Genomic DNA, 22661 nt, shown 5'->3' on the forward strand with positions numbered 1-22661 from the left:
ACTTTTTAGGGAAATGGTTTTTCCTTACTACCTGACACACAGCTTTTGAGTAAATTGTTCCATTAGAAACAAAGTTTCAGGTAAATAAACTTTCTGAAAAAGCATGCTTCAGGTTTGATGTTCAAGTGTAATCTTCCTGAAAAGACAGGCTGCTTTTGTGTGATGACTCCTCTATAATGCGGAGTTTCTCTTCAGTCAGCTTTTTCCACAGGTATATGACAACTCGGTGAATCTTTCAGCAGTATAACAAAAGGTTATACTGTGGGTGGCAATGACTGTGTATTTCTTTATTTAGGCATAATACAATGTCTTAGTCTTGTATCAGTACTTTTTCTTGCTGCTTTAAAAATAATTTTTAATCTGGGAGTCTGATTACCTATGAGAGTTTTCAGACATTTGTGTTTTCGTGTGAACAGCTATGGATCTGAATTGAAGATAACTAGTTTTCAGTGGAACTCCTCAGACTGTGGGTATATTAATAACCACATCCTTGTCTGTAAAGTAGGTGTGGGAGGGCAGCATTCGTGGTGTTGTGCACATTAAACGAGCCGTGCCTTCACTACAGAAGTTTAAAAAAATCCAGAAATGTTCAGGTGAATTTGTAGGTTTCAAAGCTAAGTCAGGCAGTCTACAAATAGTCCGTTTCTGTGCTGTGCAGAAGAGAATGTATTTTCAACACCTTAATTTGCAAACACAAATAGAAGCTGGAGGAAGGCAAGGTGAGTCACTGACTCCTCTGGTTGTCAGGCTTTGTGGTTCTATTTCCATATGAAGAGTGGATCTGGATAGCTTTTTAAGAAGAGATAAAGTGGAGAACAAGTAATAGGTATTCTTCTAATGATCAAAGTATTGTGATTTTATTGACTTTGGGTATCAATATTGCTAGGTAACATCTACAACTCAGGAGGTGTCAACTGTGTGCATTACTGTATGGAAGAGGCAAAAATACTGTGCAGCTGTCCTCTAAATAACTTGGTTATTTTTTTCCTCAAGATGTGACTGGTTTATGCTAATGCACTACTAGTTCCTCTGTGCAAACCTTCATTTTCCAAAGGTTCTTAAACATTTTAGTTTTGGTGGAAGCTCTGTGCTCAACGTGTGCTATGATTGTTATTGAAGGAATGGACTGCTTAGTGGGGCAAAATGGAAGGAGACGCCTCTTTAGTCCTATGCTATGATATACTTAAGCTCTCTCTGGTCTGCTGTTTGTTGCCTAAAAATCTGTGACTTTGGTTCCGTTGTCTTTAATATAACCTGTCATTTGAGAAAGCTTTATTACAGGAATGCTTGTGGAGAAAATGATAGGGTTTGTTAGTTTTGTCTATTTACATAACAAAGTCTTGAAGAAAAATCTAAATGGAAACAGTGCAAACCTGAAACACCTTTCCTGTCTCTTGAGTATTTGAATAATCCCTTGAATGTCCTGGTTGTTGACATACCTGCTTAAAGAACTTGTGCTGTGTAACTCCTCATAAGTCAGAAGTACATTTCTGCCTTCATGACAGCACTGTTGAAATATACTGTATTTCTTGAGTGACTTTAACTAGGCTGACTAAATTCAATTCATTTAGGAGATGGCTTCTGAGTTTTTGTGCCACTTAATAGTGTGCTTTTAACTCATTGGCTTATATTTATGAATGTAATGAAAAACTTGGTATCAAAACACATAAAAGCACTTCACGCTTTTCACAAACTCAACCAAATTCTTCCATCTTAATTTTTCAGCCCCAGTGTGCTTTCAAATCTAGTAAAATAACACGGGGTTTGTCACAGAAACTGGCGAGTCTAACTACAACTGCTAGTAGGGAACAGCGTAGTACGCTTAGCACTGGAGTGTAGGCTTTAATGAACTGCCGTTGCATGAAGGCGGTACTCTTAATTTGGTGAGTGACCCTATTACGTAGCAAAGGTTGTCATTATGAAATAAGAACTTGGAAATGTCGTAAACCTACTGGTAATAAATACAATTAATAATGTACATAGAACAATGGAATTAAGTACATTCCTATGAAAAAGAATTATTAATGAACAGAAAGTGGACAGCATAGATCTGATGACGGGAAGGTTGCATCTAATCTGAATTACTGAGTGACCTAGGAAGCTTGCTCAGAGGGATTACCGAATAATTATGTTAATATGCAATTATCACCTCATTTCTTCTGTAGTAACCTCAAGATGTAGTGTAGTAAGGGTGTTATAGCAAGTGCTGATAGTTTGCAAAAATACTGATGTTCAAGATTTTTGAGACAATAAGATTAGCTTAAGGCATTTAAATTATGATCTGTCAGCTTGAAGATAGATCTGACCTTACACTTTTTTTAATGCTTAGCCTGTCTGGCCACAGGCAGTCATATCTGCAGAACTCATGATTTTAAAAACTGGTATTTTATGAAGAAAAACAATATTAAAATTATGTAAATTTTAAAGTACTTAATTAAATAGGGGTGGAATGTGGCTTAGTTGGCTAAATAGTTGGTTGTTTTCTACTTTTGAATAAGAAATGCTTTCTGTATAATAAATAGCATATCCTGTAAGCCAGGAATACCACTGTTAACTGCACTACAGTCGTTCTAGGCTGAACTGAAGTAATTGAATTGAGTTTGGCCCAGCCTTTCAAAAATAGGAGCCTGGGATTGTTTACACTTGTGCAGGCTTTTTGGGCATTGCCATTTTTACACTTCTGTATCTCCGAGGTGTATTGTGCTATGCGCTTAAATAAAAATTACCTCAACTGCATAGTTCTTTCCCTGGTAGAGGACATAATAAGCACTCTTTGCAGCAAACTTAAAAGTTTGATCTCAATGTTTTATTTTTCAGATACACTGAGTAAGGATTATTTACTATAAATGTTGACAGAATTAGTAATTTTGTATTTCTGATATGGAGTAAAGCAGTTAATTTTAAGACTGTGATGGAAATATGCAAAGACTATTGCATAGCTGTGGTTACGTCTTAGTGTACAATGCCTTTTTTTTTTTTTTCCCCAGAAGGAAAAAATTCATGTTAAGTAGTGTTTCAGTTTGGGTGTTGTGCTTCCTGAATAGTATGAGTTAGAGGATAACGTATCCTCAAAATCGATGGCATTATGTGGAATGTTTTCTTGCCTGTGTCCAGTTACACCAGTCATAATTACTGCATAAATTTCTGTACATGGAGTAGATAATGTAAATGAAGTACTCATCTTGGCTCGGCGTCATCACAAGACGCTAAATTACTGTAATTTAAAAAGATATTTTCTATGTTTTTTTTAATACTACGCTGTTAAAACTGCTAACTTTGTTGCTGTTGTCCTGCACGTAAAATAGTGAGTCGTACCACCCTGATAGCTGGAAAAAATGTGATAATTAGCAGAAAATTATTAAAATGTAACAGTGATATTATTGATACAGTAAGCATTTCAGGCTTGATTCAAAGACTGAAATCTGTAGGGACAGCTGTATTACCATAGAAGACTTCTAATCAGATCCATATGGAATAGTTCACAATCTCCATAAATACACAATATGGAAAGGAGTCTCTGACAAGGTTGCACAGTGTAACGTTTTAGGTGCTGCTTGTGATAACGCTGAAGAGTCTCAGTTTAAAGGTGATCGTGTGGTGCCCCAGCCACCTTTTTAACTTAGGCTTTAACGCTGATATTTGGCATTATGTGTGGCTTTGTATGTAGAGCAACATGGTTTTGTCTTCATCACGTAAAGCGGGGAGAAGTTTTCAGGAGCCATTCTGATAATGAGGATGGCGGGCTCCAAGCAGGCACAATATTCTCAGTTAGCCTCCCCGCTGTTCGGGGGGTACCGATGAAGTTGCTTTAAATGGGAAGCGTCTGTTCTTCCTCTGAACCCCTCACACCAGAACAGATGGGTGGAACTTGGAACATGGAAGGTTTTACCTCAGAGGTGGTAACAGTGAAGCCACTCATTAACACTGAATTTACCACTTCGTTAGCAACGTCGCTTCCTGTTGAGAAAAGCTAATACAGGCTCTCAAATTGACTGAGCATACATTTGTCTACCTCTGCAGTAATAAACCGAGGGAAACACACATCTTTCAGGCAAAATTGGCTTGCTAAATTTCCTCTAAACTTTGTGAACTGCTTCTGTGCTCTGCTACCTGATACTACATGAAGCTTACACTATTCAGTTGTAAAATCGTTGGAGCTGTTGTGCATCTTTGGAGGCTTCATTCTTTTAATTGACTTTTGCATTACTGATTCTTAGTGCCTGTTTGCACTGCCTGTTTTGAACTTGTGTACATGATGGAAAGACTCCCGCTGGGTGGTGCATTATCACCATTTTAGGGTGATAGCTTTGCATGTGATCTTATTGGAAGTCTTTATTATGGCAGTGGAAAATGACCCATCTCAAAACAGGAAAGAAATGCAAAAAATCTAAGAAATGGGAAGATGAGAAACTAGTGTCTAGTAGAATACTTGCATAAAGGTGTGTTATAGATAAATAATACAATAAAATAATTCATACACTTCAAGCATTTGTTATGCATGTGATGTGGGCATTGCTACCTTTCTAAATTGGCCAGTTCAGTGACTGAGTAGCAAAGGAAGATATTTTTTTTTAATGGCAATTTTTTTCATTATATTTCTACTCCAAATATAGTTATTTTTATCATCAAAATAGTAAATAAGTAATATAAAAAATGAAATAGTAAATAATTAAACATTACATTAAGGTTTGGTTTTTACAGACTTGCAGGAGGTTAAAGAACTGGTTTTGTCCATTTGCCGATTTGAAACAAAAGCAGCACAGTAACAGAGACTTTCCATGAGGCTGTAGCTAGCTTTGAACTGTGTGGGTAGCTGTCATAATGTTGAATTGAAAAACTGATAGAAACGCCGGACTCATTTTCGAGTGTGACGTATGAAGATGAAAGTGGTGTCGTTTAACCAGGTTGTTTTCTCTCCTTAGGAAAAGAGGATGTCAAGAGTGGTCTTCCTTGATTTCGATGAAGGACCATTGCAGGGAGCCATGGATGTTAGTTGTGAGTTATAACATCTTAATTCAAAGAGTCTAGGTAATGACTCCTTTTAACTGAGCTCTATTCAAAACGTTAATTAGTAACTGAAACTAAGTATGTGATGGTAGGAATCACATCCCCCAAAAGATCAAAGTGAATAGCACTCTTTAAAGGTAAAATATGTGATTTCTGTAAAGTAGAGATAGATGTTCTTGGCTCCTACACGAGTGTTTTAATGCCGTATGCGTACTGTGTTCTGAGGACCCGTGTGAGAGGTAAATGCCAGGGCAGACTGAAATTCGCTCTCCTGTTTATTGCACACGGATTTTCACGTGTAGGCTGCTCCTTTGTGCTCACTAAGCATTGGGTAGATGATTTTGTGTATGACTGAAAGACATTTATGTCCACGAGGCCTCCCAGAGGGGATTAATTTGTAGTAGTTCTCTGTACTAGTAGATACTGTTGTTGTCACGCTCTGGAGTCAACATGGTGGTTTCCTGGTAGGTAAATCCTAATTAAGTGTTTCTTTATAATTGTGGGGGTTTTCCCACCTTTGAGAAGATGCTATTTTATTTGCTTATTTAAAATGGCCTTATTACATAAGCAGGATGTGATTTATTTATTTTAAAGCAAGGAGACTCCTTTTGTAGGAAGGGAATGGGAAGACATTTCATTTATTCAGTGTTTGATCCTTTGCTATGTCTCTCTCAGTAATCAGATGTTCAAAATCAGCTTAGTTGTGTTTTCTCCTTTAATACCAAAGTAAACACTTCTCTAGGCTTCTGTGTAGCATCAGGTCAGTTGTATACAAGCACTTTGGAAAAAGTACTACCTTGAGATATGTAAAGGTTATTTCAGTTTCAGAAAGGGTGCCAAAGGGAAGTACGGAGGGGTTTTTTAAGAAAAAAATTTAAAAAATAAAAAAACACTGAAATGACTAGCAGGTGTCTGGGTAGTGTTTACTCCCTATTCTGTTTTACTTCTAGAAAACAACTAAAGATAAACTCTGTGTTTATGTTAATGTACATGTAGAATGTATTTGGACGGTTTATGACAATTTCATTTCCCCCATCTTGCTTGTGTGTAAGTGTTCAGGCTTTTTTGAACTGGGATACTGGGCAGTGACTAGTTTGCTGTGTGATTATTAATATAGCATAGCAAAAAAAGTATATATTTTTTTAATTGCTTCGTTGATTAATTTTAAACATGTCTTGGATATCCTAAATAAAAAAAAAAAATCGTTTTTAACACATTCAAGACGTATTTTTAGATTACAGTGTGAAGAAGGGTGATCCTGAAGAAAACTAAATTAAAGTTGCCATTATTTACTTCTGTGATTTCTGATTCTTTTCTTGTTTGTTTTTTAGTATAAACGTACTTAATGGACAGACCAGCAATATGGATGATTTAGAGATAAATACTGAAGTCACTGGTGCTAAAGAAGAAGAAGAAATCCTATGTGATGATAATTTCATATCTGAGGAAGAAGGTGGCATTCCTAAACCACAAGAGAGTGACACGTCGTTTCAGAAGAACAATACATTGACTCTGCCTGAGGAGCTATCAAGGGACAGATCTGAAAAAGCCTTAAGTGGAGGCCAGACTTCTCTATTTATACATACTGGTGCTCCTACTGTTTCTAGTGAAAACTTTATCTTGTCTAGAGGAACTGCTGTTAATGGACCAGTTTCACACTCCACCTCAGCTAAGACTTCCATTATGAATAAAGGCAGTGTTTCATTAACCTCTGGACAGCCTGTAGGTCATCACACAGATTCCTGCTCATCTTTGACAGTGGTTCATGATCTTCAGCTGCCTGCAAAGAGTACAACACAGAAATCAAATCAGCACCAAGTTTTATTTTTGTTACCTGATGTAGCACATGCTAAGAACCTGACTCATTCCATTAAAAATCTACCTACCTCTACTTCAATTGGTTGTGATTCACAGACATCAGTAGGAAATAGTGTAGATAGCACTTTAGTAAGCCAAGTAGAAGTTTGTGAGGATGATAAAAATTTACTAGTAAAAGATGATTGTGTCGATACATTGACAGGCATTTCCTCAGGTACAGGTGGTTTCAGATCGGGATGCGATCCCAGCTGGGATCCACAAAAAGAGTTTATACAGTTTCTTATGACAAATGAAGAAACGATAGAGAAGTCTCCCATTCACTGTAAAGTAGGCTTAGAAAAAAAGCGAAAAAGGAAAATGGATGTTAGTAAAATAACACGCTACACTGAAGACTGTTTTGGTGATAGCAGTTGTATTCCTAGTAAATCAAAACTACTAAATGTTGACTTCTTAGAGCAGAATGAGGAGCTACAAATAGTAGAGCCACAGAAATACTCACTGAGTAAAGTAAAGCCTGAATCCACAGATGAAGAGCTGGAAGCTGTTGATGCTATCCAGCAGCTCATTTATAGTCCCAGTAGTAACTGTGCAGAAGATACTTCCCCTGTTCACACTAGCACTTTTCTTTCCAATACTTTAAAAAATAAATGTGAACAGAATGATTCTGAGTCGCCATCTACTTTCAGTACTGATGAACCATCATTTTATCCCTGTACTAAGTGCAATGTGAATTTTAGGGAGAAGAAGCATCTGCATAGGCATATGATGTACCATTTAGATGGGAACAGTCATTTCCGACATCTCAATGTCCCCAGGCCCTATGCATGTAGGGAATGTGGAAGGACATTTCGAGATCGTAACTCGCTTCTTAAACATATGATAATTCACCAGGAAAGAAGACAGAAGCTGATGGAAGAAATCCGTGAGCTGAAAGAACTTCAGGATGAGGGTAGGAGTGCACGGTTACAGTGCCCACAGTGTGTATTTGGTACCAATTGTCCCAAAACGTTTGTGCAGCATGCGAAGACCCATGAAAAAGATAAAAGATACTATTGCTGTGAGGAATGCAATTTCATGGCTGTGACAGAAAATGAACTGGAATGCCATCGAGGGATCGCTCATGGAGCAGTAGTCAAATGTTCCATTATCGGTAGCGACATGTCCCAGAGGAAAACACAGAAAAAGGCATCCTTGAAAGATCCGTATTTAGGATCCTCAAAAAAGTCATCGACGTATATGTGTAAGATGTGTCCGTTTACTACTTCAGCTAGAAGCGTTTTAAAAAAACACATGGAGTATTTGCACCCAGCATCATGCATTGATCCCTTTGGTAGCCATCTCAGACTAGAAAAAAGAAAAGGCAGCATAATAGAAGAATCCTTAGATTTTGGTAGCAGGACAAAACAGTTGATCAAACAATCTTCTACTTTTCCAAAGAACTCTGTTTTAAAACAAGATGTAAAAAGATCATTTGGCTCTACTTCACAGTCCGGTAACTTCGCAAAACTTCACAAGAGACCCTACAGGATACAGAAGGCTCGGAAAAGCGTTTCGCAGTCATCTGTAAGTGTATGCAATCTAAATTCTACAAACAAGACCTTTTTGATTAGAAATAGCATTGACCAGAAACCTAAATGTTCTCGTCAAGCAGCAAAGCAGAAAGCTAGTGTCAAAACAAGCGGTAATTATTTGTCTAGACACAAATATGAAAACTACAGGATGATTAAAAGATCTAGTGACTCTTATCCTTTGCATTTGAAAAAGGAAGAGTCCAGCTCTGTCAGTTCTTTACATTTATTTTCTTCATCAAGTAGTGCCCGTAATAATTGTTTTGTCATGGATTCAAATAATCTTGATTGCAAAAGGGCAGAAGGCTATAAAGATCATAGGCATGTAGCTGTAAAAAGAGTGGTTAAAGAATCCAAGAGGGAAGGCTCTGTGACAGGAGATGATTTGGATTGCTATCCAGATTTTCTGCATAAAATGACTGTTGTTGTTTTACAGAAACTTAACTCTGCTGAAAAAAAAGACAGCTATGAAACGGAGGATGAAAGTTCATGGGATAATGTTGAACTATGTGATTACACTACACAGTCTGTGGAGGATGAATCTTACAGTGATATTAATCAGGAGCATGTAAACCTATTCCCCATATTCAAAGGTAAAATGGAAGATCATGAAGCTGGTGATAAATCTTCACTTAGTTATGAGCAGAATGATGGCTTTTATTTTGAGTATTATGAAGATGCTGAGGGTAGTAACTTCTTGCATGATTTGCATGATCCTCAGAATTTAGAAAATGTAGGATCAGCATTGCCAAAGCATAATTCAGTTTTCCATTGGACTGATTTGTCGCTTGAGAAGAAGTCCTGCCCATACTGTCCAGCCACCTTTGAAACAGGTGTCGGATTGTCCAACCATGTCAGAGGACATCTTCACAGAGCTGGACTAAGCTATGAAGCCCGTCATGTTGTTTCACCAGAACAGATAGCAACAAGTGACAAAATGCAACATTTTAAAAGAACTGGAACGGGAACTCCTGTTAAACGTGTAAGAAAAGGTAAGTTGGTTTTTGTTTGGTTTTAATTTGAGTATAAAGGGGACAAAGGGATTTATTAAGCACTGAACAAGACTTGCTTTATCTTGTTGTAAAGCCTCTCGTCCTTGTGATTTGCTGTTGTAATGATTAACTGTATATAATTGGAAAAAAAAAAAACCACAAACAAAACATAATTACTTTCTTTGTAGCGATTGAGAAGTCTGAAACTTCCTCTGAGCATACGTGTCAGCTCTGTGGCGGCTGGTTCGATACAAAAATCGGATTGTCTAATCATGTGCGAGGACACCTGAAGAGGCTTGGCAAAACCAAGTGGGACGCACACAAGTCTCCGATCTGTGTTCTGAATGAGATGATGCAAAACGAAGAGAAGTATGAAAAAATCCTAAAGGCTTTGAACAGTCGCCGCATTATTCCCAGACCTTTCGTTGCTCAGAAATTTGCATCAAACGATGACTTTTTATCTCAGAATGTTTTACCTCTTGAAGCATACCATAATGGCCTAAAGACTGAAGATACATCTGTGTCTGCGTCGGAGGAAGAAGGGCTGAGTTTCCTAAATGAATGTGATGAAACAAAAGCAGTACTACACAGTGAAAAAAAAAATCAGTCACTTACACTGATAGAACTCCTGAAAAATAAGAGGTTAGGAGAAGAAAGGAATCCTGATATTTCTCCTCAAAAGATTCATAATCAAACTGCAAGAAAGAGGTTTGTTCAGAAATGTGTTCTTCCATTAAATGAAGACAGTCCATTGATGTATCAGCCACAAAAAATGGACTTGACTATGCAGTCAGGTAAGAAGGTGTTTCTAGCTGTCTTGACCACATTTCCAAAGAATCTTTTTAATTCATAGAAAATGTGCAAGTGCAGAGTGTTTTATTTGGGATTCTGTTCGTTTAATTCCTGCTTCATTTCCAGAGGAGACTGACTGCGAGAGGTAGCACAGCAAATTTTTCTGACATGTTTTTCCTAAAGTGAAAAAACCCCTCAGCAGCACTGAGGGGTTTTTGCATGGAACATAGTTCTGTTCTGCATATGGCTGGGCATAGAAATTGAAAGCGGACACAAAATGAGCCTCAGTAAGGAAGAAGACACATCCTGCAATAACAAGTTGAAGTGTCCATGCATATTTGGTAGACTAACAGTTCTGAAACGTTTGGGCCTGTAACCCTGTTTCTGGGCATTAGAACAGCTGGTTTGGGAACTGCTTCATTGGAATCTTTGAGGTTTGTGCAAAGCAGCGTTTGCTCAAACTGACAGAACTGTTGATACCGTTATAAATGAATTATATTCCAAATTGGTGGATCACTGTCAACTAATTTTGGTGGGTTTAGGCAAACGTGCTCTTCCAACATAGATTGATTCTTCTTTGTTTCAAAATTGCGGCTGCTGTGAGAAACTGATGCTTGCTTAGGGCCTGTCTTATCCCGAGTGAAGACCTGTGCTGGTTCAAGCTTTGTTGGAATACAGTTGTAGCCAGCTGGTTACTAATGCACAGCCCCTGAGCAATAGGGACAGAGATTGCCCCTCCGCTGAGAATTGTGCTAATGAAACAATTCTATAATCAACTTCCTAGATACTCTGTATACTAATAGAGCAGGCTTTTAGAGTGATGTTTTTAACCTACTTATCACGTAAGAGCTATTTCTAGTCTTGGGGAATTCTTACAACATCCTTTTTAATGTGTCTGTAGAGCTTGCATTTCCCTGTTTCTTGTTTGGACACCACCTTACAATGCTGCAGGATTCTTTAGATTGAGGAGCAGGATCTTAATTTTATACCCCTGACTTTTTATGGTTCTGTTGGTTTTCTTGTTACTACCCAGTGCAAGTTAGTAAAACTGGCAGTGCCTAGTACTTTTTCACCTATATTCTTGTCTTCCTTTAAACAAATAAAAACAACAATCCGATGTGCTCAGAAATTCTTTTAGGGGACTACAAAAGCGTGGCAATCAATTTCTTAACAAAGGTGGCTTTCTAAAATGACATAGTAGAGGTGGAACAGAATTACATTTAATGTCTTCTGGGTGTCTGTGCTTGTCCTTTAAGACAGGAGATTGCTTAATAAAGGAAGTGTATCTTTGACAGGCTTAACGATTTGAAAAACAATGCTAAAGGAATAGCTTGCCAAACCTGACACTGTGTATTGCTTTCTGTTTAATACGTATCGCTGAATACTAGGTAGCACCTGTTTGGTTGTGATGAACAACCAGGTAAAAATAAACGTACGCTTGCATAGTACTAACCGTTACGACTGGGGCCCTGTAATTACCTGTGGCTGAGGTAACAGAATTTGACAACTAACGCACTGTGCCAGTTGAGTTAATAAGAAAATATTTAACAGCCAGTTGAAATTCTTCTGTTTTTCCTAAAAAAAAAGGCAAATATTTCTAATTCTGGTTTTAGTTTTTAAAAAGGGTTTTTACCAACCAGGTTGTTCTTCTTCTGTAACTTGCCTGAAAAAACAGCATGTCTTCTGTGGGCTGCTGGAGAGTAGGATTCTTTTCTTTCCTGCAAACAAGGCTTTCCAGCTGAGCAGTTTTAGCTTTATTTATTCTTCTAATAATTTATTAGTAGAGAACTTGAAATATTAGCTGACCAAAACAATGTATCTTTGGTAACATGAAGGGAGAAACATTACGGTGAAGTTGAGCAGGGGTTAAGTTATAATGGTTTCTTTGTCTGGTAAGTGAGGAGTTCGGTATTGTTTCACTGTTTTCCTGTGATAAATAGCATGTTGCTTTGTTGATCATTTATTTAGCACAAAGATTTTAGGAAAAAACTTCAAATAATTAACTTTCATTGTCGATTGCGCATCTAAAGTAATGAACAGAAAATGCACTGAACGAAATGCTTTGTCTAACAGCTGTTCAGTGGTGTGTTTTACCACCTTTTTCTCTGAGCCTTCAACAGCAGCGTAATTTAGTATTGAGCTCTTCAGTCTTAGGGGTAAAACACTTTTAATTACCACTTTGGCAACTAGACTTTTTAAATTCTCTTTATTGGAAATGTTGCAAGCTCTGAAATTTCTCGGCAGCATTGTGCTATTCAAATTGCAGGAGTGTATTTTGGGATTAGAGCCTCAGAATGCGGAGATCTGTAGGAACTTGGTAGTAGGTATTAAATGCAGAGTAGCCTACTGGGCTCAAGTTGCCTCCTTTCTGTGCTTTTTCAAATAACATGGTTTGGCTTAAAGCACTACATGGAAAACTAATAACGGTTAACTTGGATCCTTCTAATATACTAAACAATTGCGTCAATGCAGTGAATATATTTTAAACCATCTTTATTGCAGAAAACTTTTTACAACGCTTTGAGAATTTCATTTTTTGAAGAGAGAACTGGATTATAGTTTTCTTTTGAATGATAGGTATGCCTGTGAAGCTTAGAACGTGTGTGCATTGCAATACGACGTTTACAAGTGCTGTTAGCCTGTCCAACCACTTACGCGCTTATGCACGAAAGAAGAGTGCTGGACTTTTGACTGGGACAGGTATGTTTTGTTACAGATGTAAAAGCAAGTCTGTCTATGATACATTTTCCTCATCAGACTGGACAAAAGCATATGTTAATTCAAAATAATTTTGAAGCTTCTTGTGGTCAACAATTTATTTGCCATAAAACTTCAGCAACTTGTAAGAAAAGGTATGTTGCTGTTGTCCACTCTCATGTCTGATTTTCATTCTTACTCATTTATTTTGGATCCAACATGTAAGGTACGTAAGCAAAGCTAAGAGATGGTTGCTTAAATTCATTATATATTGCAACTTCCAAACCAGCTAGTTGGCCTTCTAATGAAGTGTTTAAACATACCTCAGAAATGAGAGGGGGGGGAAAAAAACCCAAACCACAACAAACCAACAAGTAATTTTTCCAGTCTAGTACCTGCAGTTACTAAGAGTACTGTAGTTAAAATAGGAAAAGCAAGTAATTTTACAGTCTGTATTTCTAACACCGTACTGTGTGTAGATGGTTTCATTTCTTGTTTGGCTCACAACCCAAGAACTACCTGGTCTGACTTGGAGTGAGTGTAGTTCAGCATTTGGCACTGCTATTAACATTTTTTACTAAAACACACTTCATTTTGAAATTCCTCGACTATTCCATATTTTGACTCGTTTCCAGAGACCTGCAGTTTGCTTGGCTGTGGGCGATTTCTGAGTTTACTTGGATTATGGCTGAGCTTAGAGGGACTTCACATGATCAACAGCAAATTGGGGAGCAGAGATGGAATATAGTGAGGAAAATTTGGAGATACAAGTCTGGAACATTCAGTAATTAAGAAGGGCAGCCATCAGTTTTCTGTGTCAACAAGCACAGACTTTTACATAATGCTTTGGAAAAATGCATAATCCTTTATTTATCTGCAGATCTAATTCATTATGCCAAGAATGGCAAATAAACTGAGTTTCAGGCTTTCTCTGCGGAAGGCTAAAAGAAATATTTTTACAAACCAGGCTTGTGTTTGCCAGGTCGTATGTTGTACTGAGTTAATGCTATAATAAAGTAGATTTAGAAGGAAGTCAGCAGAGGTAGTGACACCCAATGTGTAGGTGTGTGTACCTTTAGTTAGTGCTTCTGAAAGTTTTCGTATTTACTTGGTAGAGAGGTGATGATAGTGGACTTCATTTACCACTACTGTGGTTTGATAGTAGCCCTGTGGTAAGTTACTGTGCTTATATACCTAGTGGTGAAATATTTTTCAAGATCTATATATTTAAATTGCACGTTGAAATCTTAATGATAACTCAGTAGAGGAGACCCAGTGGCAAACAGGATAGTACACGGAGATTGGGTCCTGGACAAGCTCCTTGTAACTCCTCACTTTCCCTTTTGCTAGATGGGAAAAGTGAAGGTAGCTTGTTAAGGTGTTTTCAGAGATTTTTGGTTGTTTTCTTTGGGAAATGTATTTTGCTAGCGAAGTAGGAGCATACTCATCGGAACAGTTGCCACTTCCTTTAAAAGAATTGAAAGAAAACTCCCGAGTCTTGTATCATTGGACCTCAAAGTTTGTTTAAAATTAGGTTAGAAACAAAATAAGGTTAGAAACAAAGCTTACCAGAAAAAAAAAAGTTAGAAACAAAAAAACCCCACCTTTTGATCTCAGAAGCTGGAGCTGAGCCAAATAAAGAGCTTGTACCATGTGGATAAAGGCCTTTCACTAAAACAAATGACTTAGAGAGGCTTAAGTTCTAGCTATAACATTATGCAACCAGCGAATATTTGTATTAACTTAATCATAACCATTAAACCTGTTGTAACTCTGCGAATTTTGTAAACTTTCCTCATTGATTTTTCATTTGAGTAAGCTCAATGGAAGGCTCGTAGAACAGAAAATACGCTTTTAAACTGATTTTATTTGATATTCCACTTCATAAATTTTGTGAAGAGAATTACTTTAATGCAAGATTTCACTAGCACACGCTAGTTTTAAACTTTGCTGTGAGTGTTGCTCTTGAGGACCTCTCAGGTTTTCTTATTAAAAATGGTTACAGTTGAGAGCAATTTCAGATGTCTTCAGTTTGGCTTTGGCCTGGAACCTGTATGGAGACAGTGAGACAGAAGGTTCCTCCTTCTGTTTTCACAAAGACTTTCTTATATCTTCTAAAGTAAACGTAACTACTGCAAAGAAATCCCTTTGGCTGAATATTTGTCTCAGTTTCTTACTGTAATTAAATAACTGTATGTAAACATATGAATGCTGTAATTCTTTTATTTGGCAGTTGTTACGGGAGCTATCTAGGCATTGCTGTGTAGTAAGAGAAATCTAGCAGTAATCTCTGCCTGTCTCCAAAGTGAGACTTCCCTAGCGCTGCGTGAGCTTACGTACTAGTCTTCTCAGTTTTTCAGTTTGTCTGCATACATTTTTGATACTGTTATCATACTGCTTTTCTAGCAGATGCGCTGATTGTTCAGAGTCAGTAATTTGATTCTCACCCTGTTTGGTTTGTTTGGTTGTTTTGTTTTTTTTTTCCAAATACAACTTGACAGTTTTAGCAGTATGAGAGATATAGTTAAGCATAATGGGAAATTTTGAGCATGGACTCAGAAAAGCATCCTAGAAGTGAAACTTTCTAGGCTGTGGGCTGTTCAAGGTTAGTGTTTGTTGAACGTAGTTGGTTCCTATAGGTACGGATCGAGTGTATAGCAAATGTCTGTCTAGGTTCATTTGGATAGTTACTTCTGTATTAGTGCTTGCATGATGGTCTTCAGATGTCTGACTGGAATGTTACCTTTTTGTTTGTTTGTTTATGCAGTCCAGTTTTGAGTAATAATGGTGTAATAGCTCATCATAGATGCTGTTTTGATGAATAGCAACACATTATGTTTCTCAGAGCATGTGGCAAACTTGCTTCTTTCTTGTGATTATCCTTAGAGCACTGGACAGACCTACACTAATCCTTCAAAATGCATCTCGCTTTTCTTGGTAGCTGCATATCCAACTTCCTTCCTTTTCTTCTTTCTAGACCTCTCTTTCCCCCGCAAAGTCTCTTGATACTCTCTTGCACCATGGCTTTTTACACCTTCTCTTTTTACGTACTCGGTCTCTTCTGACCAGCTGTCATCTTCTGGGAATCACCACTCTCTTCTTTGGTCTCTGCTTCTGTAGATGGAGACTGCTTTTTCAGAACTTTGGGAGAGAACGATGAAGTAACAGAGCAAAGACTCTGGCCTTTGAGGCCGCAGTTCATACAGCCACTGCGCTTCCAAATAGTTTCTAATACTGCTTTGTCGAAATTGTGCTTTGGGAGGTTTACTGTGGAAGCACATGCAGTTGCAGCAGAGATCTGAGCTCCACTGGCTTTGTGTGTCTCTCTTCTGTGCTGCCGCAGTTGTAACTGATCAACCGGCACAGTGAGCTGATTTTTAGTGTCCTATAAAATCCTTCAGGGAGCAAATTACTGGAGGGGTTTTTTTAATGCATTTTACTGGGCAGTGATGATGAGGATAGATAGCCAGTGATTGAATTTGAAAAATCAGTGAATAAATACACAAGAAAAATAAGTCATTATTTTTTTACTTTTCAATTGGCAATGGTTTTAAATGGTTAATTAGATCCATTTATGCGTGCAATTACTCAATGTGTGGTAGCTTACATACGCTATGACAGCAGTAGTGAAGTCTGAATGAAGACCCAGCTTCAGTCTTCAGGAAATGAGAAGTGTTCCGTGTTGGGGGACATCAAGAAGCAAAACGTGCAAATTAGCATAGATATGCTTTAATTTGGAACCTCAGACCAAATGTCATGGCATGAAGGGACCTCTAATTGTGACTTTCCTAATTCGTGTTGTCTTAGGCATGCTCATTTTAGCCTCCTGCTCCATGTGCTTGTAGCATTCCTTGATAAGTGGTCACAGAAGTGAAGTTTTTATATGCAGCCTTTTTACCTGTCATATATTTTTCTAAATAGCATGTTCCGAAATTGAACTTGAGTGCCTCAAGGAGATTCTTCCAAAGTTTGATTGTCTTTTGTTTTAAACTGGTTGTTTGCCTGTCGTGCTGTGTCAGAGGTCTGATGAAGTGGCGTTAACTGGTTGTTCACAAAAAGGTTTTGGAATAGCAGCTAGGAAACACCAGGTAGCCAAACTTGCAGGAAGGAGGCATCTTCCAGAAAGATTGGGGCCTTTATGGAGAACGAAGGATGATAGTTTGGGAGCTGTGATAGCCACAAAATAGGTGTTAATGGTAGGTAGTTCCTGCCTCTCTCTCTGCCAAGCTGCTGCAATTTCCATGCAGCTCACTAGGGCTGAATTATCCTTAGTGTCTTCTGGGAAGTGCTACAAACATACGTTCTGAGGAGGTGATGCTTTGTCACGGTGAAGGCATCCGAAGAACGGTAGCAGAGTTTTGGTCAGAACGTGGCTGTGCTTTCTTACGGGTGAGGCAGTGATGTGATGGCTTAATGCTTGCAAGCACTTGTGAGCATCATGTTAACAGACTACTTGAGTGTGTGCACGTGACTCCGTTTAAACTTGTTACTCTCTGGAGAGACAAAAAGGAAATTAATGTGACAGTGACTGGTACGCCTCTGTGATAACTGGTGTTGGAATTACGGCTTTCAGTCGGCTTTACCCAGACGTTACACTTTCTCCGCTTACTTGCCTGCTTCATGGGAGTAACTTCGAAATGTACTTGTGCTGCTTCGTGCCCCCGAAAATGTGAAGGAATATGTTCACTCGGTCAAAAGACAAAGGGAACAAAAAATACCCCTTGCAGAACACAGGTTTAGTATTCTTAGTATTTTCTGTCTTTTGTAACAGCTTCTTACTTGGGCAAATCTACTTCAGCTCTTGGCTAAGTTACTCTGAGAATACATTGAATTATCTGGGGTTTTTTCTTCATGTCTTTTACTGTGATATTTCCTGTTCTTTGTTTTGTAATTTCTCTATTTAGAGCCTCCATCGTAAATGGCTCGGAGAAGATGCCCGTTCTGTGTTCCTTGTTTTCTCATTATTCTTGGAAAAGGTACCTTTCAAGAAAGTAGAAACTGTCTCTGCTGGTACATTATGGCAGTTTCTGTTTGTGCTGCTGTCTGTCTGCACAGGAGTTCAGAGGGGTTTTCTTAGAAGATGACACACACACACACAAAACCATCAGGTTTTAGGAACCCTGTTGCAGAAGACCAATTCAGGTCTAGTAAGAAAGGGAAAGCTCTCTGAAATGCTTGGGATGTATGTGAGTAGAATCAAATTTCTTGATGAATGAATGCCTTAAGTTTGCCACCATGAAGGACATGAACTAGTTCTTGTTTCAAATGTGCGTAGGCTTCTCTGGAAGGAGCCTGCTGTCTACTGCCTTTTTTTTTTTTTTTGCTCATCTCAACTGACATCAACTAACTGACATCAGATGCAACTCATGGATGTGTTTGCATTCCCATAATACTGACTTTTGTTTCCCTCCTTCCCATGACGTCCTGCAAAATCGGCAACGGCATAGTTTTGCTGTAATAACTGCTTCAGATGAGTCGGCCCTCATGCAAATTGTTCTCTTCAGAGAACGGGTGTCTGGGTTTCAGTATTTTGTCTGCTTACGTTTCTGGTGATGTTACTGATGTTGCGGTATGTAAAATATTTATACTACTTGGTAGTTCCTACAGCCTGAAAGATAGTTTGCTTTTTTCTTCCTAATTATATGAAGAATATGTTTTTGATGAGAGCATTAAGAACCCCTTACCTATTCACTTTTCCAGAAGTTATCTTGGCCATTTCTATCTCTCTCTCCCCTGCCACCTTGGCTTTTACTGCCTTTATATCCAGACTGCTTTCATTGTTGCTATCAGAAAAAAATGCTGTGGAGCCTCATCTTCCTAATGATGGCTTGACCCAGGGTCTGAAGGAAGTCTCTTTAGGTTGGTATCTGCTTTCTCCTTGTTTGATTAGTTCTCTGGTACCTTCAAACCTCAAAAATCCATTCTAATTTTTCTAGATACTGTAGGAATCTTTAAATCTGGGGATGAAACTGGGAAACGTCTGGTGTATCTACAAGTTAAAAGTTTGGCTGCAGGGTAAAAATTTGAGGTGCTCGTTTGGAGGACATGAGAAAAATGAAGGGTGCAATCAAGACTGTGTGTTCTTTAAATCAGCATGTTTTGCCTCACCAGGTGCTGTCTTATGCTTCACAATACTAAGAGGTTTATTCTTCTGTTTTATATTACAAGAGTCAAAACTTAGATAAGTGTAACTTTTTTTTTATTATTTTACTGTTAAGATGCTTCAGTAGCGTAGCTTTATGCCTTTTTGGTATCAAGCATACCACTTGTTACTGTCTTTCAGGTTTCTGTGGAGTTTTAGTATTGGTGTCTTGTGTTTTGTAATAGTTTTTAGGTAGATACGCTTCTCAGTTCAAGCAGTCCCAAGCTTCTTGTTTTTTCTTGAGCTTTGTCGGCTCTTTTTATCATAACGACATTAACGGAGTTTAATCCTCTCATCCCCCAACTTTAGCTGCTGCTTAGGATCTCCAGGTTTTGTTACAGGTTCCTATGACATCTCTTCATGGGAGGTACAGCCCTCGATGCTGACTGAACCCGTTGCTATGCATTTCCTGTTCACACCCATTATTTTCATACATAGAACGCGTAGACTGAACTTAAAGAGCGGCCTTGCCATCCCTGTTGATTGCCCTGACACCAGCTCCCACTGCCAGGGGTTAATACGTAATTTTTCTAAGATGCCTTAAAATTCAGACAGGAGCGAGGGGGGAAGCTTCATTTGAAATTCTTAGAATAAAAAGGAGAAACTTTTGCTTTGTGTTGAAAACAAATGGGAGGTGTTGCATCCAAACTAGAAATTCTTGATTGCATTAGCTGAAAGCTGCAACTTCGTGAAGTTGTAACTTGGTTGAACAGGAACGGTCTTACGATGGTACTTGAACTACAAAACGAGTTCCAGGATTTTGACAGTGTTTTGTGCATGAAAGGGAATTTCCAGTGGTGCTTTGCGTCTGTGTAACTCTGCAATAGGTTAGTAGGTGCTTGCTGATTCTAGACCAGCAGTTTAATGCTGAATGTCAATTATCTAGTCTTTTAAAGAGCAAGCACTGTGCTAAACTAAAAAAAAAATATAGCTTCACGTGTTTTGCCAGTAAATTTCTTAGAGCACAGTGTAATTGTTTTGAATTTACACTATTAATTAAATGGTAGAGTAACAAGGAGGTAGATGTCTTTTCGCTACTGCTATAGGGGATGCTTACTGAATATCTCTGTTTGGTTAACACTTATTGAAGTATCACTTTCACATATGGAAATTTCTCTCTTCTTAGCTTTAGACTGTAAGCAAAAGAAGTCAAGGTCAAGATCTGGAAGCAAGAAAAAAATGCTGCCATTACCTCATAGTGCTGATGAAGTTTACATACTCAGATGCAGGTACATAGGGTTGTTTTAATTGAAAGAACACGTTCTTAAGAGCTTGCTAATTTTAATGATAAGAAGATTTAAGATTGTATCCTGTAAATGTGTTTGTGATTAAATTGAATAATAAAGGGGGGGAAGCAGTTGCCTGTTTTCATTAATTTGAACAAGAGGACTTGAGTCAGTCATACTCGGGTTGCCAGCTGTTTCTCTAGCTGAAATCTTACTGGTCATGTCTGAGTAATGTTCTGTCCTTCAAAAGAAGCCTTACATGAGAACAGCAGATTGTTGTTGCTGGTGTTAAACATGTAAGAGTGTCAGCTGTATAAACTGCAGGGGGGGTTGTGCTCACAGTTGCTGCAAGTGAACTCAATTCCTAAGGTTTTCAGACAGAAACATGTAGAAACAAACTTCAGGAAAATTAAGAGTTTCCCCTTAATGTCTTTATTTTATATTTTTTCAATAGAGCTAGATACATCTTGATGAAATAATTTTAATATTTGCATAGGTTTTGTGGTCTGGTCTTTCGAGGACCTTTGTCTGTTCAAGAAGACTGGATAAAGCACTTGCAGCGACACATTGTCAACGCAAATCTTCCACGGACTGGAGCTGGCATGGTTGAAGTCACATCACTACTTAAAAAGCCTGCTTCGATTACTGAAACTTCGTTTTCCTTACTGATGGCAGAAGCAGCATCATAGAAGAAGGAAACCTTTTCAATTTTAATTGGATGTAAATTTGAAATACTTTGTCATTTTTTAAGATAAATTGCTACACTAAATTATGTTTATAAATGCTAAAGACAGAAAAATAGAGGATGTGGATTACAGTAACATCAAAATAAATTGAATACTTAACAGTTACAGTAAGTAGTCTTTATATTTTATATAGGGTGGAAGATGTGTTTTTAAGGTTTATTATGTTTTTGTCAGTTACTGTGTTCACTATCAATACAAGACCATTACATGTTTGGCAGCCATTTTTTAAATTGTTGCACATGGGTACTTAAAAGACAGATTTTAATAAAACAAAGAAACCATCTTCTCTTCAGTGTTACCCAAATCAAGGCTCTGTTTATTCCAAAAAGAATTACATAGTAAAATAAGATATTATTATATTTTGTTTGTATGTATGTAGTGTTTTGTATAATATCAAGAACTGCTAATACAATTTACTCAACTTAGGGCATTAAATATCATGTACTTCATAGTTCAAGAGACTGTTTCATTCAAATAGGGCAATTAGTACTATTCTATCTAGGTGTGTAAGTGTTTTTTTTAAATCACATGAGGCTTTTTGTACTAAAAAGTGGAGGGAAACTTGTTTAAACAAATTTCTAAGAGAAATATGTACATAATACTGGAAATTTGTGGTAAGGAAATATTCTTTACTTCAGTTGCATTTCTCACTGACAATAAAGTGGTGCATCCATGCTACCTCCTACTTGTCAACAAAGATCGTATTTACCCTTCGTTTTTGTATCATAGTAGATTCAACCCAACTTTCGTTACTACAAAGCATCTTTTTGTTAACAAGTTTGTTTCTTTATGAGGATTTACTTAAAGTCTGACTTGCTTACGGAAGTTTGCCTCTCTACTATTTTATTTAACACTGTAGAAATGTACTAATAAGCATTGCTCACTACACGGTTAGAGTAGACTTTTCATTTATAATTCTGTTTAAAAGATTGATCATTTTAGACAATTCGAACACAGATTGAAATGTTTCTACATATGAAGAGAATGTTTACAACTTAAATTTTAGAGCTTGTTTTGGATGTGATTATATGTATGAAAACTGTAACACTATGCTCATGCTAAGGACCTACTTACAGAATTACTGAAATAAATGTGCTGTGAGGATGGAAATACGGTGCAGGTGTCTTGGTCATGATGAATTGTGTTTGTTCATTTAAACTGTCTTAAGAACATGCTTTTTGTTTAAATCAAATCAGATTCCTCTGCAAATCGATTTTGTATGCAAGTAACATTTCATTTTACTCATATAGGGTAACAGATACTGTAGTTAAGCCAAGGATATGCATTGATATTTTCTTTATATGTAAATAAAGTTAAAAGCAGTTAAAACAAGAGGAGTATTTTGGTAGAGTATATACATACCTCACTGCCAGTGAAATTGCTTTCCTATGGTATATCTCCTTACCAGAAAAATCTCTAAATAAAAAGGTTTAAAGAAAATCTAAATGTCTATAATGTGAAGCATTTATTTGCATTGTGTGAATTAAGTTTGTGAAATTGAGTTGTCTTGCTTGAGATTAGAATCTTCTCATGATCTTGAGTAAAAGTACATTGACTTGCAATAAACTGACTTGTTCACAGACGCGTTACATCTGACTGGTGGAAAATACGAATAAATGTCTGTCTCCGTGTGTGTGCGCGGCTGAGAGCGAACGCACGAGGCTCGTGAACCT

The 22661-nt window shown here is 37.7% G+C and overlaps 1 protein-coding gene across 4 annotated transcripts in view; it reads left to right on the forward strand.

The window, feature by feature from the left end:
* ZNF644 (zinc finger protein 644) overlaps positions 1-22102 on the forward strand; it is a 29178-nt gene extending 7076 nt beyond the window's left edge. The window contains exons 2-8 of one of the 4 annotated variants that reach the window (XM_086462784.1): positions 4923-4995; positions 6339-8388; positions 8830-9385; positions 9574-10179; positions 12755-12877; positions 20143-20245; positions 20739-22102. In XM_086462784.1, coding sequence (XP_086318910.1) covers positions 6370-8388; positions 8830-9385; positions 9574-10179; positions 12755-12877; positions 20143-20245; positions 20739-20931 — 3600 coding nt within the window. In that variant the 5' untranslated portion in view covers positions 4923-4995; positions 6339-6369 and the 3' untranslated portion in view covers positions 20932-22102. Of the gene's footprint in view, positions 1-4922; positions 4996-6338; positions 9386-9573; positions 10180-12754; positions 12878-20142; positions 20246-20738 lie in introns of those variants that run through there. The other 3 variants (XM_086462782.1, XM_086462783.1, XM_086462787.1) reach the window with 3 other exon arrangements.
* The last annotated feature ends 559 nt before the right edge of the window (positions 22103-22661 follow it).

Source organism: Leptosomus discolor, chromosome 3, assembly GCF_034619465.1.
Source record: "Leptosomus discolor isolate bLepDis1 chromosome 3, bLepDis1.hap2, whole genome shotgun sequence".
NCBI classification, from domain to species: Eukaryota; Metazoa; Chordata; class Aves; order Leptosomiformes; family Leptosomidae; genus Leptosomus; species Leptosomus discolor.